Source organism: Cololabis saira, chromosome 14 (assembly GCF_033807715.1).
Source record: "Cololabis saira isolate AMF1-May2022 chromosome 14, fColSai1.1, whole genome shotgun sequence".
Classification (NCBI taxonomy): Eukaryota; Metazoa; Chordata; class Actinopteri; order Beloniformes; family Belonidae; genus Cololabis; species Cololabis saira.
In genome coordinates this window covers 43,593,243-43,615,759 of record NC_084600.1, presented here as the reverse complement: position 1 = coordinate 43,615,759, position 22,517 = coordinate 43,593,243, and the positions used below count along the sequence as shown (strand labels likewise).

The window sequence follows — 22,517 nt, the reverse complement described above, 5'->3', positions numbered from 1 at the left end:
GGTTTGCCGTCCCTGTGCTAGATATTCATCCCACATCCATCCGTTGGAGCTCCCTTCAGCGTATGAATACTGATGGAACATTTTTCACTGAGTTACTGATCCATGTTGAGTGGGAGCAACACTCTCTCCGCTCGTATGTTGCTATTCTTCTGGAGGGGGGAGGCCGGTCGTTACGTTTTTTTTCTCGACATTTCGACTTTTTTCTTGAAATTTTTGACTATTTTCTCAACATTTTGACTGTTTTTCTCGACATTTCGACTTTTTTTCTCGACATTTCGACTTTTTTTCTCAACATGTCGACTTTTTTCTCAACATTTCTACTTTTTTTCTCGACATTTCGACTTTTTTTCTCGACATTTCGACTTTTTTTCTCGACATTTCGACTTTTTTTCTCGACATTTCGACTTTTTTCTCAACATTTCGACTTTTTTTCTCGACATTTCGACTTTTTTCTCAACATTTCGACTTTTTTTTCGACATTTCGACTTTTTTTTCGACATTTCGACTTTTTTTCTCGACATTTCGACTTTTTTCTCAACATTTCAACTTTTTTTCTCAACATTTCGACTTTTTTTCTCGACATTGACTTTTTTTTTTGACAATTCAACTTTTTTTCTCGACATTTCAACTTTTTTTCTCGAAATTTTGACTTTTTCCTCAACATTTTGACTTTTTTTCTCGACATTTCGACTTTTTTCTCGAAATTTTGACTTTTTTCTCGAAGTGCATAATGAAAAAAAAATCTTCCTCCTCTAAAATATTACTTTTATTTTTCTCCTGCCTGGCCCTAATATTCTTCCATAGATTTGCATAACAAAAAGTGTCACGTGGAAAGACATTAGCAGCTACATTTGCAGCCGAGTACCCAGTCATAACTAATATAGAAACATGCAGCATGTGTTGTCTTCATTCTAAGGCTGATACAAGACTTTTCATTTTTTGCGGCTCCAGACATATTAGTTTTTTGTGTTTTTGGTCCAATATGGCTCTAAAACATGTTGGGTTGCCGTCCCTGTACTAGATATTCATCCCACATCCATCCGTTGGAGCTCCCTTCAGCGTATGAATACTGAACATTTTTCCCTGAGTTACTGATCCATGTTGAGTGGGAGCAACACTCTCTCCGCTCGTATACGAACATGAAATAAAAGAGCCATGGAATAAATAAATATACACATATGAAACAATTTGTCATGTACGGAAGAGTATTACGGCCATGCAGGAGAAAACATATTTGAGAGGGGAAGATTTTTTTTTTAATTGTGCACTTCGAGAAAAAAGTCGAAATGTGGAGAAAAAAGTCGAGATTAATGTTGAAATACAATTTCAAGAATAAAGTCGAAATTTTGTTAATAAAGTCGAAATTTTGCCTTTTTTCTCAACATTTCAACTTTATTAACGAAATGTTGACATTTTTCTCGACATTTTGAATTTTTTCTCGAAATTGTACTTCATTAATCTCGACATTTCGACTTTTTTATCAACATTTCGACTTTTTTCTCGAAATTTCAACTTTTTCTCGACATTTCGACTTTTTTCTCGAAATTAAACTTCAACATTATTCTCGACATTTCGGCTTTTTTCTCGACATTTCAACTTTTTAATCAACATTTTGACTTTTTTCTCGAAATTTCGACTTTTTTCTCGACATTTCGACTTTTTCTCTGAACATTTCGAGTTTTTTCTCGACATTTTGCCTTTTAACTCGACATTTTGACTTTTTTTCTCGACATTTTGACTTTTTTTCTCGACATTTCAACTGTTTTTCTCAACATTTCGACTTTTTTTCTCTCGACATTTAGACTTTTTTCTCGAAATTTCGACCTTTTTTCTCGAAATTTTGACTTTTTTCTCAAAATTTCGACTTTTTTTCTCGACATTTCAACTTTTTCCTCGAAGTGCACAATGAAAAAAAAATCTACCTCCTCTAAAATATCATTTTTATTTTTCTCCTGCCTGGCCCTGATACTCTTCCATAGATTTGCATAACAAAAAGAGTCATGTGGAAAGACATCAACAGCTACATTTGCAGCCGAGTACCCAGTTCTAACTACTATAGAAACATGCAGCATGTGTTTTCTTCATTCTAAGGCTGATACATACAAGACTTTTCATTTTTTGCGGCTCCAGACATATTTGTTTTTTGTGTTTTTGGTCCAATATGGCTCTAAAACATGTTGGGTTGTCGTCCCCTGTACTAGATATTCATCCCACATCCATCCGGTGGAGCTCCCTTCAGCGTATGAATACTGATGGAACATTTTTCCCTGAGTTACTGATCCATGTTGAGTGGGAGCAACACTCTCTCCGCTCGTATGTTGCTATTCTTCTGGAGGGGGGAGGCCGGTCGTTACGATGCGCTGAATCAATTTCACAGCGTTTGGAAATACAAAAAAAAACATGTTGTCATCCCAGAAAGTACTTAGGGGTGTGATCTCGCTCTCAAAGTTTTCGGTGGAATCTTTAGATTTATACGCTCATAAATATTGATGGCGCCGGTAAATGTCTGTTTCATTTCGCATCCTGCACTCCAGTCACAACGTCTAACAGGAAGCAACTGGCATAATTAAAAACTCATAACAATGCTGATGAGCTCTGATGGTTGTGTGTGGCTTCATTATTTCTGCTATCCTGCCGCCACACACACACACACACACACACACACACACACACTAAGAAACAAACACACACTAACAAACACACACAAACACACACACTCGGCGCATGAACGATGTGAGCAAACACTAAAATACGCTGGAATTAGTCAGTTAATTTGCAACTTCTACATTTACAACCCACTTTTAATCATTTACAAGATGATTAAAAGTGTTTAAAATGCTGTTCCTCAAAGAGGATATCACAAAACATTTCACAATTTAAGAAAAGATACAAAGAAACATTCTATTCAAAATACAGATGCAAATAAACATGTAGATATGTACATTTATTAATATATGTAGATATATAGATGTATATTATGGATATAAATATGTTATATGTAAGTATGTATATGGATATATTGAGTTGTATTATACGTACAGTATTTGTGTATCTATATCTCTATTAATATACTGATTCATAGTTATATGTCGATATATAGATTTATAGTCATTTTTATGTATATAATTGGAGGTAAATATATGAACCAGTATATATAGCATATCTACTCTTATATAGTTAATCAAGTATATTGTTATACCATTGCTGTTTATTGTTCTCTATTATATTGTAGTATTATAGTTAAGTAATGATAATGTAATACTATGCATTATAATTATGGGTATAAAAAAATAAAACACGCCAGAGAAAACCTGAAAAATGAAGGCGATATAATAATATAATAATATCTAGAAAAGGTTTCCCTTTTCTTCTTCTTATTATTATTCTGCAGACTTTTTTCGTCCGTTAATACGGCCAGAACCGCAACGTGCACCCATGCATGGCATACATCGTTGGATGCGTCTCCATCGTGGCCTCGATGGTTCATTACTTTTCTCAGTCAAAAGTGTTACCGTGGCAACGCTAGATGCCAAAAAGCAAAAAAAAAGGCGAAAATTCGGACGCTTATTGCTCGGCCGAACTTTATCGTAGAGACATCGTTCAAATTTTCAAACACTCGGCCCTATTGGCACTAACGGACCGTACAACCTCATCCTGCTAATTATTACGGTTTTTGCGATATTTAACTTTCAATATAAAAAAAATTTCCATTTTATTTTGGACGCTTGTTGCTAGGCAACGGTTTATCGTACAGACATCATTACAACATTGACAAACCCGGGACGTGTTGCACTACAACATATTTTAGTCTCATCATGCTAGCTATTACGCTTTTTGAGATATTTAACCATTCTAATTTAATTTAATTTAACAGAAATTTGGACGGTTGTTGCTCGGCAACACGATATCGCAGAGACATCGATCCGACGTTAAAAGACTCGGGACGATGTGGACTACAACATACTGAGGTTTCATTAGGCTGTCATTTACAGCTTTTGAGATATTGAAGCCAAATTGTCCCATTCTATCCTATGGGGCTTGTTACCATGGCAACAAAAACCTATGCATTTTTATGGGGGAGAATATGAATAAATCATCCGTAAATGTGGCCTGAACCACCTCCGACACCAAAACAGCCTTAAACAAAAGCAGCGAGAGGGGACGAATGGGCAGGAGGGCATGACATATCAACATTTCCTGGAATTTTCTAGTTACTTCTATTAGTACATACATACATAGTAGCTTTTAGTTTAGCTTTTAGTAAATAAATGCTGGGCGTTTGTTTTGTTTTCTTTTGTTTGCCTTGATTTGTTTGATTTTGGCTATATTTATATGTACATATAATTGAGTATTATATTACTGTATTGGACAGTTATTAAAGTAGGGATGTGTGTTTTATAACTCTATTATTTATAACTCTTGTTATATGTAAGAATGTATGTCAGATTCAGGGGTAGGACTGGATAAGTGTTATATATAAGGATTTGCAGGTCTCTCCGTCTACATTTTATAATATCATTTTATATATTTTAAATCGAGGAATCTGGAGGAATTTCAGAGCCTTAAAGGAACAGGTGAACGGCTAATCAGGACACCCGGCTTCATCATCTCCTCAACATTAACCTTTATGAACAATTCCAGTCTGGTTTCTGTTATTTCCTGATCCTGCGTGAGTTGCAGAACATCATCAGCATCAGCATCAGCATCAGCAGAAAGACTGAGTAGCAGCGTAAACTTTCAGTTTAAAAAAAAAAAAAATTTCAATCAAAAGCTTGTTTTTAAAACATTCAAGGCCTGTTTAAAATAGGGCGCTAGGAGCGCGGAGTCGGGTTGCGGAGGAAAGCACCAACCGGCCGAGCCCTAACAGTTTCCTCCCTTTGTTGAAATGTCCACATTGCCAGTATTGCAAGTCGCCCTGTTGTCATTCTTTTTGGTAAAATGTAACCAAACTTGCGAGTGTTTATGCCGCTTTGTCCCCATGTTTTCCTGCTGGGCACGAATGTGCATGGTGACGTCATTCACGCCCACTGGAATGGAAAAGGGAATCGTTTGCCTTTTTTGCAAACGATTCCAAGGAATTGAAACACTGGGAACCGATTGATTCCCATCCCTAGTGGCGACTGCACTACCGCTATTTCTACACTATTGGAGGATTGACTCCAGTGCTTTTAAGGATCGACGCGACTACTAACTAGTGTCACACCGAGGTGAGGTTGTCTTGTCTTGGGTTTGTTTCGTCCTGTCATTTCCTGTTTTATTTTGAAAAGTAATTCTCCTCTCGTTTCAGGTCCCTTGTCCTTCCTCATGTGTCTCACTCTGATTGTCCTAAGTGTTTCCACCTGTCCCCTATTTCCCTCCATGTGTTTAAATAGTTCCCCTCGTCCCCTTGAGTGTGTTCGTCCTTGAGCCTTGGTCCATGTCCACAGCCGTAACAGTAATCGCCATATTGTGCCGTATGTTCCTCGTTTTCTACCATAACTTAGACTCATAGCCCTTTGTTTATTCCTCGTCAAAGAGTGTTTTTTGTGTTTGTTAACTTATATCCTAACTTAGATTCATAGTTCTTGTTTTTTTTCCTCTTTGATTCGATTTGAAGATTTGATTTTGAACATGGATGTTAAAAAAGAATACAAAAAAGTAAAAAAAAACACTTATCCGGTCCTGCCCCTGAATCTGACATACATTCTTACATATAACAAAAGTTTCAATAAGCTTACTTATAAAACACACATATGGAATGTACTATTTTCGGAAAATATGACCAAGAGGAAGGAGATTTATATATATATACAGTATATATATATATATATATATATATATATATATATATATATATATATATATATATATATATATATATATATATATATATAATATATATATAATGTACGGAAGAGTATTAGGGCCATGCAGGAGAAAAAATATTTGAGAATGGAAGATTTTTTTTTAATTGTGCACTTCGAGAAAAAAGTAGAAATGTGGAAAAAAAAGTTGAAATGTCGAGATTAATGTTGAAATACAATTTCAAGAATAAAGTCGAAATTTCGTGAATAAAGTCGAAATTTTGCCTTTTTTCTCAACATTTCTACTGTATTAACAAAATTTTGACATTTTTCTCGACATTTTGACTTTTTTCTAGAAAATAAACTTCAATATTATTCTCGAAATTTCGACTTTTTTCTCCACATTTCGACTTTTTCTCGAAATTTCGACTTTTTTCTCGAAATTTCGACTTTTTGTTTCGACATTTTGACTTTTTTCTAGAAATTAAAATTCAACATTAATCTCGACATTTCGACATTTTTATCAACATTTCGACTTTTTTCTTGAAATTTCGACTTTTTTCTCGACATTTTGACTTTTTTCTCAAAGTGCATAATGATCGTGACTCTCTCCGCTCGTATGTTGCTATTCTTCTATAGAATGCTATTATCTCTTTCTTCTTGGTCATATTTTCCGAAAAGTACATTTCCATTGTTGCGTGGACGGCACCCACCTCCACCTCCACCTTCCCTTCCCCTCCGCTCTGTGTCTGTTTACAGGAAATCAAATCCTGGCTCTCCTCCAACTTCCTCAAACTCAACAGTGATAAAACTGACCCCCCCCCAACTCCCCTCCCCGCTGCCGCCGACATCAGGAACATTAACTCACTATCAATCTTCATATCCCCTCTGTGATGTATGGAAGCTGCATTTACCATGCCAACCCACAGGTGGGCGCTGTGCCCTCTGGCGGTGCCAAGCCTATAAATTTGTACACCGTGAATAAGTGAATTAGTAAACAAATGACGTGCATTGATAGAGTCGTGTGTTCTGGTTATTCCTTGGGTGGTGATCTAAAGGCGAACCCCACGGATATAATATTGGCGACGAGGATAACTTTAGATTGCCAAAGTTTCGCCGCGGTATTGACTGCGAGTGGAGGGGGAAGAGGTCCGGTCGGAAAAGTTTGGACAGGTGCAGCTCGTCAAGCGGACGGATTGGTAACGCTGGATGATCGCACGCCATGGCTGGATTTATTGGATACATTAACCCGTTCGACGAGTCGCTGGAGCAGTGGACAACTTACGTGGAAAGGTTTGAACATTTTGTTACGGCAAATGGAATTGCTGATGAAAAGAAGCTTGCCGTTTTCTTGAGTGTGATTGGTGCGTCAACATATGGACTTTTGCGTAGCCTGGTGGCTCCGGATAAACCAGGGGCTAAGACATATGCTCAATTGACAGAAGTTTTGAGAAACCACTTTTCTCCAAAACCAATTGTGATCGCGGAAAGATTTCGCTTTCATAAACGTAACCAGCAAGAGGGAGAATCCGTGACGCAATACATAGCGGTGATTAAAAGGCTTTCTGAACACTGCGAGTTTGGCACCCACTTGCAGGACGCATTGAGGGACAGGCTCGTTTGTGGACTGAACATCGAAGCCATTCAGAAAAGATTACTGACGGAGGACAAGCTGACTTTTGTCAAAGCAGTGGAACTTGCGGTGTCAATGGAGACAGTTGCCCGCGAGACGCATCAGCTGAGTCATGCGCTGAAAGTAAATGCGCTCTCACTGAACGAGAAGCGGCACGTTAAATGTTTGCGTTGTGGGAAAACGAACCACAACGAAAGTGACTGTTTTTACAAGCTGCAAAAATGTCACGGATGTGGGAAGAGGGGACACATCTCGAAAATGTGCAGGAACAAAGAGACTGTGAGTAATGACAAACCAGTGAAATACAAGTTTAAAAAGAAAAACAGAGTGCACCAATTGGATGTAAAAGACACTAGTAGTGATGATAGCACCACCGACACTGAGTTAAGCTTGCATATGGTGTCTCAGCAAGGCAATTTGTCACACATATGCGTAAATCCGAAGATTGAAGGAAAAATAATTGAAATGGAATTAGACACTGGCGCTGCTGTTTCCCTGATTTCAAAAGAACTGTATGATGCTCACTTTAGTGAGTTGCCCTTGCGCCCAACCCAGATAATGCTGAAAACGTACACTGGTGAAGTGATTCCAGCAGAGGGAGTTTTCACTGTCATCGTGAAAATGAACAAGCAGAGGGCCAAGTTGCCACTGTATGTAGTGCAGGGAAGTTCACCCCCACTCTTTGGTCGTGAGTGGCTACGAAAAATTCAAATTGACTGGCGAGAGATAAAGACAGTCCGTGAAGAGACGCTAGAGGGTGTGCTACAAAGACATGCCGAGGTTTTTAAGAAGGAGTTGGGCACCCTGAAAGGCATGGAAGTAGCCATAGCGCTGAAGCCGGATTATGTCCCACGTTTCTGCCAAGCGAGAGTTGTTCCCTATGCGCTTAGACCAAAAGTGGAGGTTGAAATTGAACGACTGTGTGAGCAGGGAATCATATCCCCTGTCAAATTCAGTGAATGGGCAACACCTATTGTGCCTGTTGTTAAAAAGAATGGAGATGTAAGGATATGTGGGGATTTTAAAGTCACAATTAATCCTGCCCTGTGCGTGGAGAAATATCCTATTCCACGCATTGAAGATTTATTCGCTTCACTTTCAGGAGGGCAGCATTTTAGTAAACTGGATTTGTCTCACGCCTACTTGCAGATGGTGATCGAGGAAAATTCCAGAAAATGCCTCACAATAACCACATCCAAGGGTCTGTTCATTTACAACAGGTTGCCATTTGGAGTTACCTCAGCACCAGCCATATTCCAACGTGCCATGGACCAAGTCCTACAGGGTCTGCCGAACGTCCACTGTTATCTGGACGACATATTGGTCAGTGGACAGGATCGTGCGCAGCATCTGAAGAACCTGGATGCTGTCCTTGGGCGCTTGGAAGAATTCGGCTTACGAGTGCAGAAGGAAAAATGTGAATTTTTCAAGGATTCACTGGAATATCTGGGTCACGTCATCGATGCTCAGGGTCTACACAAGGCACCTGAGAAAGTCAGAGCAATCGTGGAGGCTCCTGCACCAACAGACGTGAGTCAGTTACGTTCTTTCTTGGGGTTAATCAACTATTACAGCAGATTTATCCCCAACCTGTCATCTATCCTAAGCCCATTGAATGCTCTGCTGTGCAAGGGGAAGCAATGGAAATGGACATCTGAATGTGTAGCATCTTTTAAAGAGGCAAAAGAGCAGCTACTTTCTCAAAGTGTGTTAACCCACTATGACCCACAACTTCCCATTCGGCTGGCGTGTGACGCATCACCTTATGGCGTTGGCAGCGTCATCTCACACATCCTCCCGAATGGACAAGAGAGGCCTATAGCTTTTGCATCAAGGACTCTGAATAAGGCAGAAAGAAATTATGCCCAAATTGAGCGTGAAGCTCTTGGCATTATATTTGGAGTTCGTAAATTCCATCACTATCTTTATGGTAGACAGTTTACACTCCTTACAGACCATCGCCCGTTGACTTCAATTCTGAGCCCGTGCAAAGCAACACCATCTATGGCTGCTGCTAGAATGCAGCGGTGGGCTCTCTTGTTATCAGCCCATAACTACACCATACAGTACAGAGAGGCTGCTCGTCATGGTAATGCTGATGGGCTTTCACGTCTTCCTTTACCAACATCACCAAGAGAGAGAAAGAGTGCTGTGGACAGTTTTCACATTAAACACCTGGAAGCCTTACCTGTGAACAGCCAAGAAATCTGCAGAGAGAGCAGGGGTGACCCTGTCCTTGCCCAAGTCCTGGAAATGGTCTCCACAGGTCGATTTCCAAGGGTCCAGGATGCAGCCAGCACATTGGCACCATTCATCAGCCGGAAGGGTGAGTTGACACTCCAGCAAGGTTGCCTTATGTGGGGTGTGCGTGTTATCATTCCCTCAAAACTGAGATCACGAGTGCTGTCTGAACTGCATACTGGACACCCAGGTGTTGTCAAAATGAAAGCTGTCGCCCGCAGTTACATGTGGTGGCCCGGAATTGATGCTCAAATAGAACAAGTCTCTAAAACCTGCCAATCCTGTCAGTTTACACAGAAAGCACCGGGACCAGCACCGCTTCATCCATGGACCTGGCCGGGATCCCCATGGCAGAGAATCCATGTTGACTTTGCCGGACCGTTCCAGGGCCAAATGTTTATGGTAATTGTAGATGCCCATTCTAAATGGCCTGAAGTGCATCTCATGACTTCCACGACGACAACCAAGACTATTCAGGTGCTCCGAGGGCTATTTAGTCGCTATGGGCTCCCTGAGGTGCTGGTGAGTGACAATGGCCCCCAGTTTACCTCACATGAGTTTGACAGCTTCATGAAAGGTAACGGAGTAAAGCACATCCGCTCTGCACCATTCCATCCATCAACAAATGGTCTTGCAGAACGTTTTGTACAGACATTTAAGCAGTCGCTGAAACGCTCCACTGGAACCACATCGATACAACACAGATTGGATGCCTTCCTACTCATGTACCGCAACACTCCCCACTCCACAACGAGGGAGACCCCCGCCATGCTCTTCATGCATCGCAAGCTGCGATCTCGACTCGACCTGCTGAAGCCCAGTGTGACATCAGTGGTAGAAAAAGCACAGGAGGCCCAGTGTGCTTATCGAGACATGCATGCAAAAGCCAGAACGTTCAAGGTTGGAGACCCAGTCCTCGTTCGGGATTACGGGAGAGGAGAGAACAAGTGGACACCAGGAGTCATCAAAGCTGAGACTGGTCCTGTATCCTACACCGTCGACATCAGCGCATCGCAACGCTGGAGGAGACACGCAGACCAGATGCTGGCCAGGTATGCTGAATTTGATACTCCAACAGACAACGACGGAGCTGCATCGTCATCCATCTCAGCAGACCTGCCTGTGCTGAACAGCACCGTTCCAGAACCAGCTGCTCCGGTTCCTGTGAGTGACCCCGCCCCACCACCCCAGGTAACCCCAGAGGGAAACACCACATCACTTCCAGAGACTGGTAAGAGATATCCTTCCCGTACTGTTAAGGCACCTGATCGTTATGTCCCATGAACTTTGGTTAAGATGCCTTCAGAGACAATATTTTGGACACTTGGACACTTGTAAATAAGAGACTTTTATGTGGTAGATTAGAGAGTCATGTCTCACCAAAAGGGCAGAATAATCCCTTGACTGACTCAGGGGTTTGGGACCGTCGACTCCCAGCCTCAAGGCTAGTATGTTTATATATAAAAAAAAAAGAGAAAAAAAAAATGGTGCTTGGGTATCATGTATCGCTGTATCTTGGGGGTGGGTACAACAACATTAAGTGGGGAGGAGATGTGATGTATGGAAGCTGCATTTACCATGCCAACCCACAGGTGGGCGCTGTGCCCTCTGGCGGTGCCAAGCCTATAAATTTGTACACCGTGAATAAGTGAATTAGTAAACAAATGACGTGCATTGATAGAGTCGTGTGTTCTGGTTATTCCTTGGGTGGTGATCTAAAGGCGAACCCCACGGATATAATACCCTCTATAAACCCACCTGTTCAAACTGGCTACTCTCTTTAATGTCCTTCCCTCTGGGCTGCTGCTCATTCCTGATTTTATTTCTGTCCTTGTCCTTTTTTGCTCTTTGAATCAGTGTTATAACAGTGACCTTGAGGGCCCTGACAGGCCCCTTAAATAAATCAAATGTATTATTATTCTTATTATTTACTCGTGGCCCCTCAGATCGCCCTCAGAAGGCGCTACATCAGCACCTGGCACCGATGTAACCACCGCGAGGGATTGGTGTGAGAGTTGTCTCCATGAATGCAGCTTCTAACTTTTCCGTGTAAACAGACGCCGGCGGTGACGTCCTCCGGAGTCTATGCTGCAGGGTTGGGAGGCGTCGCGCGGCGGAAACGTGATCATCAGACTGATGAGAGCGACAGTTTCTGATGGAAAGAGACAGGGTCCTTGGGAGACTCAGTGTGAGGTTAATCAACCTTTGAACTTGTTTTGTCATTGTGAAACTGTCACATGCTTGGTCAACAGAAGTCACAGCAGCCACTTCCTGATCTACTCAGGTTTTCGACTGTCCTGGTAACAGCTGACCACTGTAATGTCAGGACTCAATCACACATTATCACTTCCACCCCATTGTTCACTGTCTAACTGTTTACTGTGCATTGTCCTTATATGATCATTTCCTGTCAACGTTTCTTAATAAAAGCATCTTCTAGAGGGAGGATCTGGGGGAAGCTCAGGAGTTCTCAATGAGGGCTACGTTGCTCTGCACTCCTGTTGCTCTCCCCCTCCTGCAGGAGTGCGCTAAAAACCCATTCCAAGGTAGTCTCTGTGTCTTTCCTCGTTATGAATTTATGTAATGTTGATTTGGACCCAACACTCAGAGACGACAGGAACCATGCAGACTATCAGCATCAGATCCATCAGATCCAGCAGAGACACCAGATCCACTAGATCAGGGGTCAGCAACCCAAAATGTTTTAAGAGAGAAAATTCCTTGATCATTTTTTTGTAATCAAATTACTTGAATTATTCGAGGAATCGTTTCAGCCCTAGTTTCGTCCCGTAAAATGGGCGCCGCTGTGTTTTGGATACAGTGGAGTGAGGCGTGTTCATGAGCCTACTGTCATTTGCATGTCAGTGACATTTTACACAGGAAAGGAGTGTGTGGAGAAGAAACAAACCCGTTGAGCAGTTCTTTTAGACACGAAAGAACTGAGTGCACACCAGATGTGATCAGTGTGGAGAGGGTTTGGTAACCATGAGTTGTTTATATATATATCTAAGTTCACTGAGGACTAGTGTTTTACGTTGTAGGAAAGTTGCTGCATGGACAGCTTTGTGTCTGTGAGGCATCCGAGCCTGAACGGCTAGGACCGTTATGTGACTAACCGTTTGGTCTCTGGACCGTGATGTTAACTTGTGTGTTATTACTTTCATAAAACCATAACACACTTGGGGTTGAAAACTAGATAATTTTGAAATAAGAAAGTTCTGTGGTCCTTGAATAAGGTAACGAACAGAATTTAACAGGTTTTTACCCCATCTAATCTAAGGTGATGGGAGGGGGAATCTGGGGGATCTCTCTGGGACATAAAGATAACCGACCCTAGAGAATCATTAAGTCAGACCTGCCGACTTGCCAGGGTGCAAAGGTCAAGAAGTGGGACAACCACTTATCTGGGGAGGAATCAGGACTCTGGCAGCCCTGACCCCCCTCCACCTCTGTTGACATCTAACTCAAATTCTAGGTGACATGAAAACCTGTTCCCCCTGGTGGCTAATTTGAGCCATGGGAAGCCCCATGGCTCAAACAGGAGGGATGAAGAGTATAGTACACAAAATATAAGTATTCAAATACCTACTTTAAAATTTTAATTTTTGTAGGAGCAGGCCTAGTGGAACGAACTAATGGCACTGTTAAGGCTAAGGCTCAGCTCAGCTAAGGCTAAGCTGAAGGGAGCCACTCTCGATGTAGATGAGTGAACTGTTTGCTGAACAGAGGTTCAAAGTTCTTGTAAGCTGCTGCTTTCTCCTCTCTCTCCTAAGCAGGAACTGCTGAAACCAGGTGGCCAGATCCTGATTGGAGTGGTGAGACGAAAAACATGTTCATCACCCCGTCAGGATGGCCCCTTTGTGGTCCAGACTGCGACACTGACAGCAGTAAAGATGGCTGAACGATCTAAGTGCGTCCACCAGTTGCAGTGAAAGCTAGTAGGAAATGTTCCAGGCCCTGAGTAGTGCGGGAAGTCGGACAGGATCAAAACCTTTGTCCGCTGAAGAACTCAACTGATGCCTATCTCACCTGCCACGGGCCTGAAGAAGATGACTAGCCCAAACTGACTTGCGACAACAGACTGGGGAGGAGTCCGAGAGATGGAAGAGACTTTTCCACTAATGACTCATGCTGACATGTTAGGAATTGTTCCTTAAAACTCTTTACTTACATTGCTGTGTTGTAATTATGATTACAATGATGTACGTTCAGAAACTGGTGCTGAATGTTACCAAAGCTATAGCCGAATTATGTCAGTTAGCCAAAGTCGTGTCAGAAGACAGACGCTCACCAGGAGACCACTTTTGGGTCCTGGCTGACTTCCGGCCCCTGGACTGACATAATGCTAGATTATGATTTTGATTATTACTGTCCTTGTACGGTTCTGTGTGTATCATTCTGTGTCTAAGTGCAATGGTCCAAAGAACCATCCAAACTTCCTTAGTCCAGTATTCCTAACCGATGACAAGGATGTTTATGATAACACTGGAGTATAGACTGTTTCATTTTGTTTACTGTTAAATGCTTTAAGCTTTTATGTGTCTTGGCCTGGGTGATCGCTCACTAGGAGGGTCGGAGAGGAATTTTGCCCCCATATAACCGGGTTTTCGCCTCTCCCTTGACATATAATTACGCGTTAAATCCTAGCTATTTCCTTAATATGAGGCTATTATTCTAAGCCTAATGGACGGATTTTTTTTTAGTTTCAAAATGACAAGAGGAGGTTATTGTGAGGTTAATCAACCTTTGAACTTGTTTTGTCATTGTGAAACTGTCACATAATTGGTCAACAGAAGTCACAGCAGCCACTTCCTGATCTACTCAGGTTTTCGACTGTCCTGGTGACAGCTGACCACTGTAATGTCAGGACTCAATCACACATTATCACTTCCACCCCATTGTTCACTGTCTAACTGTTTACTGTTCATTGTCCTTATATGATCATTTCCTGTCAACGTTTCTTAATAAAAGCATCTTCTAGAGGGAGGATCTGGGGGAAGCTCAGGAGTTCTCAATGAGGGCCACACGTTGCCCTGCACTCCTGTTGCTCTCCCCCTCCTGCAGGAGTGCGCTAAAAACCCATTCCAAGGTAGTCTCTGTGTCTTTCCTCGTTATGAATTTATGTAATGTTGATTTGGACCCAACACTTAGAGACGACAGGAACCATGCAGAAGATCAGCATCAGATGCGAGACCCCTTCGTGGCTTAAAGAACGCCAGAATGGCCGATCAGCTGCAGCTGATCCAGATCACTGGGTTTGATGTGTTGAGGCGTTGTCACACCATTGTGACGTGAAACTCCAGCTTCCTACCCCCTGCAGGGCTCACATCTTTAAACTGGCCTCAACACAGAATTGAACCACGGGAATGCCATGTGATGAAGTTCCTGACTGACTGATATGTTAATACCAACTCATTTGACCACAGATCACATCTGACTGTAAATTGCTTTTTGTCTCTCACCTTTGGCTTGTTTATTCCTGCCTTTTTATGTTTATATGGTGGAATTGTTTGTAATAAAGCAGCCCCTACTGTATGGATGAATCCTGAGCTCCGTCCTGTTATTTTTATTTTTAAATCCGAGATAAGTCCACAACCCCACTTGATCTGATTGTCTACAGTCATGTCTGACTGTAGATTTCACCCTTAATATAATTCAGTATCACACAGGCTTGAATGATATTGAAGAGAGAGAGAAACAGAGACAGAGGGGAGTGAGGAGTGAGTTTGCGTGCAGTTAATACACGCTTCCAAAACACGGTATTTGCTCCACTATTTTTGCGTGTGGCAAATAGCGCTGGCCTTTGTGAATTAGACGGTTTTTGCAATGAGGCTTATTTGCATAGAAAGGGGGCAATTTTGCGCCGAATGTATGAATATTACCTAATTTACCTGCATGCAAATGGCACAGGCGCACCATGACGCTATTTGCTTGGCAGCGCAGTTTGTGGTGCAATTCGCCCTTTGCGGGTGCTTTGTGAATTAGACGCTCTAATTTTGTCTCATTTGCACCGGTTTAGCGGCCGCAAAAGCCGCGCAATGCTTTTGTGGATTTGGCCCTTACTGTATAAAAGTCATGATTTCAAACCATTCGTGGTCAGCACACCGACCCAGACATGCTCTGCGTAGGTCTGATCACCGCTGACTTACTGAATAAAACTCACTACACCACAGCGGACTTCTGAACTGGATTTTTATATAAAAAAAATATATATTTTTATATATTTTATATTATTCTTCAACAAATGTTACATCTCTTCAGGGTCTGTTTCAGCTGGTCTTTGTACCGCAAATTTTGGGCCACCGGGCTTCCTGTTTGCTGACCAAATCCGTCCATAGATCCAGATCCAGTAGATCTGGTGGGTCCACCAGATCCAGCAGTAGGGCTGCCTGATGGGCTCGCGGCTGAGGAAGAGGAAGATGCGGCTGAGGAAGAGGAGGATGCGGCTGAGGAAGAGGAGGATGCGGCTGAGGAAGAGGAGGATGTGGCTGAGGAAGAGGAGGATGCAGCTGAGGAAGAGGAGGATGCGGCTGAGGAAGAGGAGGATGCGGCTGAGGAAGAGGAGGATGCGGCTGAGGAAGAGGAGGATGCGGCTGAGGAAGAGGAGGATGCGGCTGAGGAAGAGGAGGATGCGGCTGAGGAAGAGGAGGATGCGGCTGAGGAAGAGGAGGATGCGGCTGAGGAAGAGGAGGATGCGGGCCGTGAAGCAAACCGACTGCAGTCCGGACCCGTCCCCCGATGGAGAGACTGTGAGCAGAATGTGAAAGAAGAACCCTGACACCGACCCGGCGCCGCTGCTGCCGGTCTGAAAGGAGCAGCGGAACAACGGAGCACTTCATCACTCGCTATCGTCGCTGCCAGAAGCCTTTTAACTGCTGCGATAAGGAATCATTTACTAAGTTGTGAAAACACCGCCGTCTGGTTTTATGTCTGTGAGAACGACATCCTGCCCCGGCGACGGCACCGCCGAGCAAACTACCCCCCGTCCCCCCCGTCTCCTCCGTCCCCCCTGTCTCCTCCGTCCCCCCCGTCTCCCGTCCTCTCCACCCAGCAGCATCGGTGCCAGGTCCAGGTCTCTTGTCTTGGTTTTTGTTTCTCTCTTCTGCTCCTGACCAGATTCACCTCCTCCATCGCTCAGAGGATCAAACTTCTGCACCAACATCCACCATCACGTTCACAGGTTAATAATTCAACTCATTTATACAGCGTCTACTACCACTACTATTATTACTACTGCTACTATCCATCCTCACGTTCAACAGGTTAATAATTCAACATTTATATGTTCAATTCACATTTATACAGCGTCTACTACCACAACTACTACTATTACTACTACTACTATTACTGCTACTATTATTATTACTACAACTACTCCTATTATTACTACTAGTGCTACTACTGCTTTTACCACTACTTCTACTGCTACGACTACTACTCTTACTACTATTATTACTACTATTACTACAACTGCTACTACTATCCTATAGAGTATCTAAATGTAGATTTGGAGGGCGGGCGTTCTGCTATCAGGCACCATTACTATGGAACCAACTTCCAATCTGGGTTAAGGAGGCTGACACCACCTCCACCTTTAAAACTAAACTTAAAACCTTTCTGTTTAGTAAAGCCTATAGTTAGTGTTTAGTAAACCTCTAGCTGGTGTTGGTAAATCTCTAGGTAGTGTAAACTCTAGTGTGTTAGAGTCGCTCCTGTAGTTTCTTGTGCTGGCCCCCCCTTCTCTCCTCTTTTTTTCTCTTTTGTACATGGTGCAGCATTCTCTGCCGGTGGCGAAGAGCATCTCTGAATGCAAAACACCGGATCCTGCAGCGTGGGAGTGAGGGGGGCAGGGTAACGGCCCCTTCAGGCGGAGGAGAGGTTTGTCCGTCAAGACTCCTCTCCCTGACCCTGAACCCCAACCTGGGACTTGCTGATTGGGCCGGAGCTTCGGGAGCTGCGTGCTGGCCTGCGGTCCCCACCCCCGGTCATCCCGTTGCTGCTTCCACCTGCCTGCTGTGCTGCTGACGTCCCCGACCCCCAGTCTGGCCTCGGCAGGAGGGTTCCCCCTTATGAGCCTGGTCCTGGTCCAGGTTTCTTCCTCCTAAAGGGGAGTTTTTCCTTGCCACTGTTTGGCTTAAGGTTTTTCTCCCACTATGGGAGTTTTTACCTCCATTGTTTATGTAATAACTGCTCGGGGGTTTATGTTTATGTTTATGTTCATGTTCTGGGTCTCTGGAAAGCGTCTAGAGACAACATCTGTTGTATTAGACGCTATATAAATAAAATTGAATTGAATTGAATTGAATTGAATTGAATTGAATTACTACTACTATTATTACTACTATTACTACTACTGCTACTGTGAAGGTAGAGGGATTGTAGATCTGGATGAAGGAGTGGGGCAGGAACAGGCCGTCCTTGAGCCTTCAGGACAAGTTTGTAGCTACATAAATAAAGTGTTCAAAAAATATTTTTGAACACTGTAGATGTCAATTAGCATAAACATCTCGCTCTATAGATGAAAGAAGCCGAGGACGTGTCTGTAAATGTACGTAACAGGCACCTCTTCAGCGAGGAAGCACTTATATCTGGGGAAGTGTTGTGGAAGTGGTTAAAGTCCCGGCAGATTTCCATGCAGCTCCGCGGCAGCAGCTCTGCAGCTGAACTAATGAAATAAAGCCGTGGTTTCTGGACAGAGACAACAAACCGGCCGCCGGACTGGGATCGATGCTTCTACACTTCCTCATCTCTTTAACTTCTCCCCCCCCTGGGGGGGGTGTGGTGGTGAAACCAACCTGTGTCGAGCGAGCAGTTCCTCCCGCACGCATTCTGGGGGATGTAGAACATCTCTCTGGCAAGCCGTCCGCCTTGACAGCGAGAGAAAAAAAAGCAGATCAGATGATCAATATTCATGCGGTGGAATCATCCCTGTGATCAAAACCCCCAAATCATCCATAAACCGCAGTGCGAAGCTGAGCTGCCTGACGTTTCTGCGTATCGTTGAGTAATGTAAATTAACTTTTCATCAGAGTACTTGAGCAAAGTTTGGGTGATGGGAGTGATGGCGGTAACGGCGGGGGGTAAAAAGCAGCTCCGCCTTCAGCACGAGAGCGAGAAGTTTCTCTTGTTTCTCTCCTGCAAATATTAACTGTAACTGACGCGTTCCCGAGGAACGGCTCTGCAGCCGTCAGCAGGAAACGCCGAGCATCCCAAATAACCGCGTGGCACCAGGAATCAGCTGCAATAAACATCCTCGTTACATCACCGGCAAGATTTGTTTTCCCCTCAGAACTGCTGAGCAGCAATTATTCAGGAGATAATTATTATTTCAGACCCCGAATCAAAGGACAATGTAGAGCGGGAGTAACTCCAGACGAGATCGGGCCGCCAGCAGATTCAGGGTCTTCATCAGAGGAGCAGGAGGAGAACGATGGGAACATCCCTCCAGATCAGCTCTGAATACTTTATTGATCCCCGAGATCATAGATTTGAGCAGAAGTCTGTGGCCAGATCCAGTAGATCCAGTAGATCTCGATCTGGCGGATCCGCCAGATCCAGAAAAGACACCAGATCCACCAGATCCACCAGACCCGTTTCTTCGGGCCTGAGATGTGGTTTCTAGAGGAAGTTTGTGGGTGAAGGGAGAAAAATAAGTTTAGTGTCCTGAAATGCCCTGAATTCCCAAAACACAGCTTTAATCAGCCATGCACCTGCTGTTTATTATAACAAATGTAACTGTGAGAGAGGCGCTAGTTCACACGGGACTGAGCTCCCGTGTGAACCGAGGTCTTGTTTTGAGAAGCTTGCGGGCGGGGGGTGAACGGGCCCTTTCCCCCCCCTCTGCAAGATGTTGAGTAAAAGGTATAAAGACGAGACAGCCGGAAGTTCGAGTCAGAGTCTGCTGTGGGTCTAGTGCACGACGCCCAGCAGGTTTTCGGCTACTCTGCCAGGACTGTCCGGCTCTCCAGTCCTTCTGTGTCGAGGTAAGAGGTACACCGCCTAGCCATGTGTAATTGTCTGTTGCTTTGCCATTTGCGAGGGATAACTTGACACAGAGTTATCCTAGCAAAAGAGCAATTGTGTGCGAGTCTTTCTACTGTATATCCACTGCTGACTAATAAATGTATTCATATATATTATAGCTAAAGCGAGTGTGTGTGTGATTCATTTTTGCACAGCCGACCACTGTCGAGCCTCTTTAAGTGACTTTCTCCCAAAACACCGGGTCCGTGGACCCACCGATGATGCTGAACCAGACGGGCGAGCTGGAGCGGCTGACGGCCACCACGCCCACCGGCTGAGCCACCGCTGTGGTCTCGGGGATGGAGAAGTTGTAGAGTCTCTGCGTGAAGAGCAGCGGCATCTGGGACGGCGCCGGTCTGCGGATCCACTCGATGTGCAGCTTGACGGTCGCCCAGAGCGGAGGCTCGCCGCCGTCCTCGGCTCGGATCTGCAGCGGAAAACAACACGGGGGAAATCAGACCTGCAGCAAACAACAACAACAAGTAACCCGTGATCCGGGTTCACTAGACGAAGTCAGACCAAACTGTAAATGTATTGACTGACTTCTAAGGCCCCGTTTACACGTAGCAACAACTGTAGTGTTTTCATGCGTTTTGGCCGTTCGTTTACACGAAAACGAAGCTCAAAGTTTCCAAAAACCATCATTTCTGAAAACTCCGGCCAAAGTGGAGATTTGCAAAAACTCCGTCTTCACGTTTGCTTGTAAACGGAGAGAAACGGACATTTAGGCTTCAGAACGTCACATTATGAGACAGAAACGTCACCAGCGTCATGAGACACCTGTGGTTACAATTCGTTTGTAACCGTCAATATTTTCTTGTATTTTACCTGTTTTATATTCTAAAGTCACACTTAAAAGTAACTCCACTTCTCTGTCACTCCAAACCAAAGACTCTCGTTCATCTTGGAAGTAACTGGCAGTCAAGGCTGATTTATGGTTCCGCGTTACCCCAACGCAGAGCCGACGGCGTAGGCTACGCGGCGACGCCACCGTACGTACGTAGGCTACGCCATCGATTTAATGTGGAACCATATTATTCAGGCTTCACACGTGTCTTTTGTTGACGTTTTTTTCCAGGATTCTGATTGGCTAGCATGACTTTATCTTCTCTTTACACTGCCCCCTACAGGTTTGGCTGCTCATAGCACCTTAACAGATATTTATCCGGGTCCGTGTAAACGAGGATATTTTTCAAAACGTAGAGGGGAAATATCGTTTTTTTGTAAATACCCGGCTATGTGTAAACGTGGCCTAAGTCTTTTTTTTTGGTGACTCTGATGAAGGCGAAAGGAATCTCCGAAACATGTCAGGTATTTAAAAAAAATATATATTCTTGTCCAACAAAAAGAATCAGCGAATTAGACATCTACCGTATTTTTGCGACGCATATAAACGTCTTATTGAAAAAAAAAAAAGTGACGCGCGCCCAATGATGCAATGCGGCCATTGTATTAATTAAAGGCTGATTTATGGATCCGCGTTACACCGACACAGAGCCTACGGCGTAGGGCTGCGTCGACTTAACGCAGATCCATAAGGGGGACGTAATTGAGGCCACTGTGAGAACGTTAAAGGGTGAAGGGGGGCGCGTGAGTTGCCCGTGATTGCCCGGCGGCCTACCGAGAAGGAGACGCGGCTCCCGGGGGGAGCTGCGCCGCAGATGCGGGCCCAAAGGCTGGAGGAACCAGTGGGCTCTGTCGTTTAGTGTTGAAGGATTGTAGATGCGTGGGCTGACATGTCTGCGGGGTTGGACTGTTGTTCGCAGGGGCGTCAATTAGGTATGAAAGGTACGGCAGCCGCCACACCTCGGCTTCAGGGGAAAATGTAAATGTTTGTTTTTTAAATACATTTATGGAATTACCTGTGTCCATTTTTATTGATTATTCTATTACTTAATACATATAGAATAACTACAAATGCAAATCAGAACAACATGATCGATTTCACTAGTTATTTACACTGCAAAAACTCAAAATCTCATTACATTTAAGGACAAGACTAAAAAAAAAACATTTTCACCTGTTTCAAGTAGATTTTCACTTAAAATAAGATTTTTTGCTTGTAATGAGAAGATAAATCTTGTCCCACTGGCAGATTTTTCTACTTATTTCAAGTGAAAATGTACTTTAAACAGGTGGAAATTGTCAAATAACAAGTTATTTTTCTGGTTATGACTCTTGTTTTAAGTGTAATGAGATTTGTTGACTAAAAATTAGACATTTTAACTAGAAATAAGACAAATATTCCTGGTAAGTTTTTGAGTTTTTGCAGTGAGCGAGACTGCATTTGAAAAAGTTCCAGTTTTCTTGACCAACAGATCAGCTACATAAACTTCTGTGATGAGTATTGCTGGACGTGTTGATTGATTCTCTATGTTAAGTTCTGTGCCTCGTAACCTTGCCATACCTTAACTTCGACTGAATTGACGCCACTGTTGTTCGGGCTTTTGCAAAAGCCGGCATCATTTCGAGGGGCCGCGCGGCAGGAAAGTGACTCGGCTGCAGCACGGGCCAGAGAGCTGCGGGCTCTTCCCGTCGCAGCTGATCAGTTCTCCCGGTCTCGGATGAATGCAGAAACGGAGGACGAAGATTTCGATGGGTTTGATTAATGTAATAACTTAAATAAAGTACAATCAAACTAAGTTGTGCTCCCGCTTTATTTTTCATTTATTTATTTTTCGCTCCATTTGTGTGTTGTTGTGTGCGCGCGCGTGTTTGCGTTGTAAGGCGGCGCTCCGTGTGTGTAGACGGCGCCTTTTCAGTCGGTGCGCCGTATGTGTGTTTTAAATACAGAAATGACACAAAAAACTGAGGGTGCGCCTTTCCACACGGCACGC

At 43.6% G+C, this 22,517-nt stretch overlaps 1 protein-coding gene across 1 annotated transcript in view; it reads right to left on the bottom strand.

The window, feature by feature from the left end:
* LOC133459398 (protocadherin Fat 3-like) overlaps window positions 1–22,517 on the bottom strand; it is a 299,910-nt gene that overhangs the window by 156,772 nt on the left and 120,621 nt on the right. The window contains exons 13-14 of the mRNA XM_061739291.1: window positions 19,897–20,107; window positions 18,453–18,524 (exon numbers count right to left, since the gene is read on the bottom strand). Of these exons, the coding sequence (XP_061595275.1) occupies window positions 18,453–18,524; window positions 19,897–20,107 (283 nt within the window). The remainder of the gene's footprint in view (window positions 1–18,452; window positions 18,525–19,896; window positions 20,108–22,517) is intronic.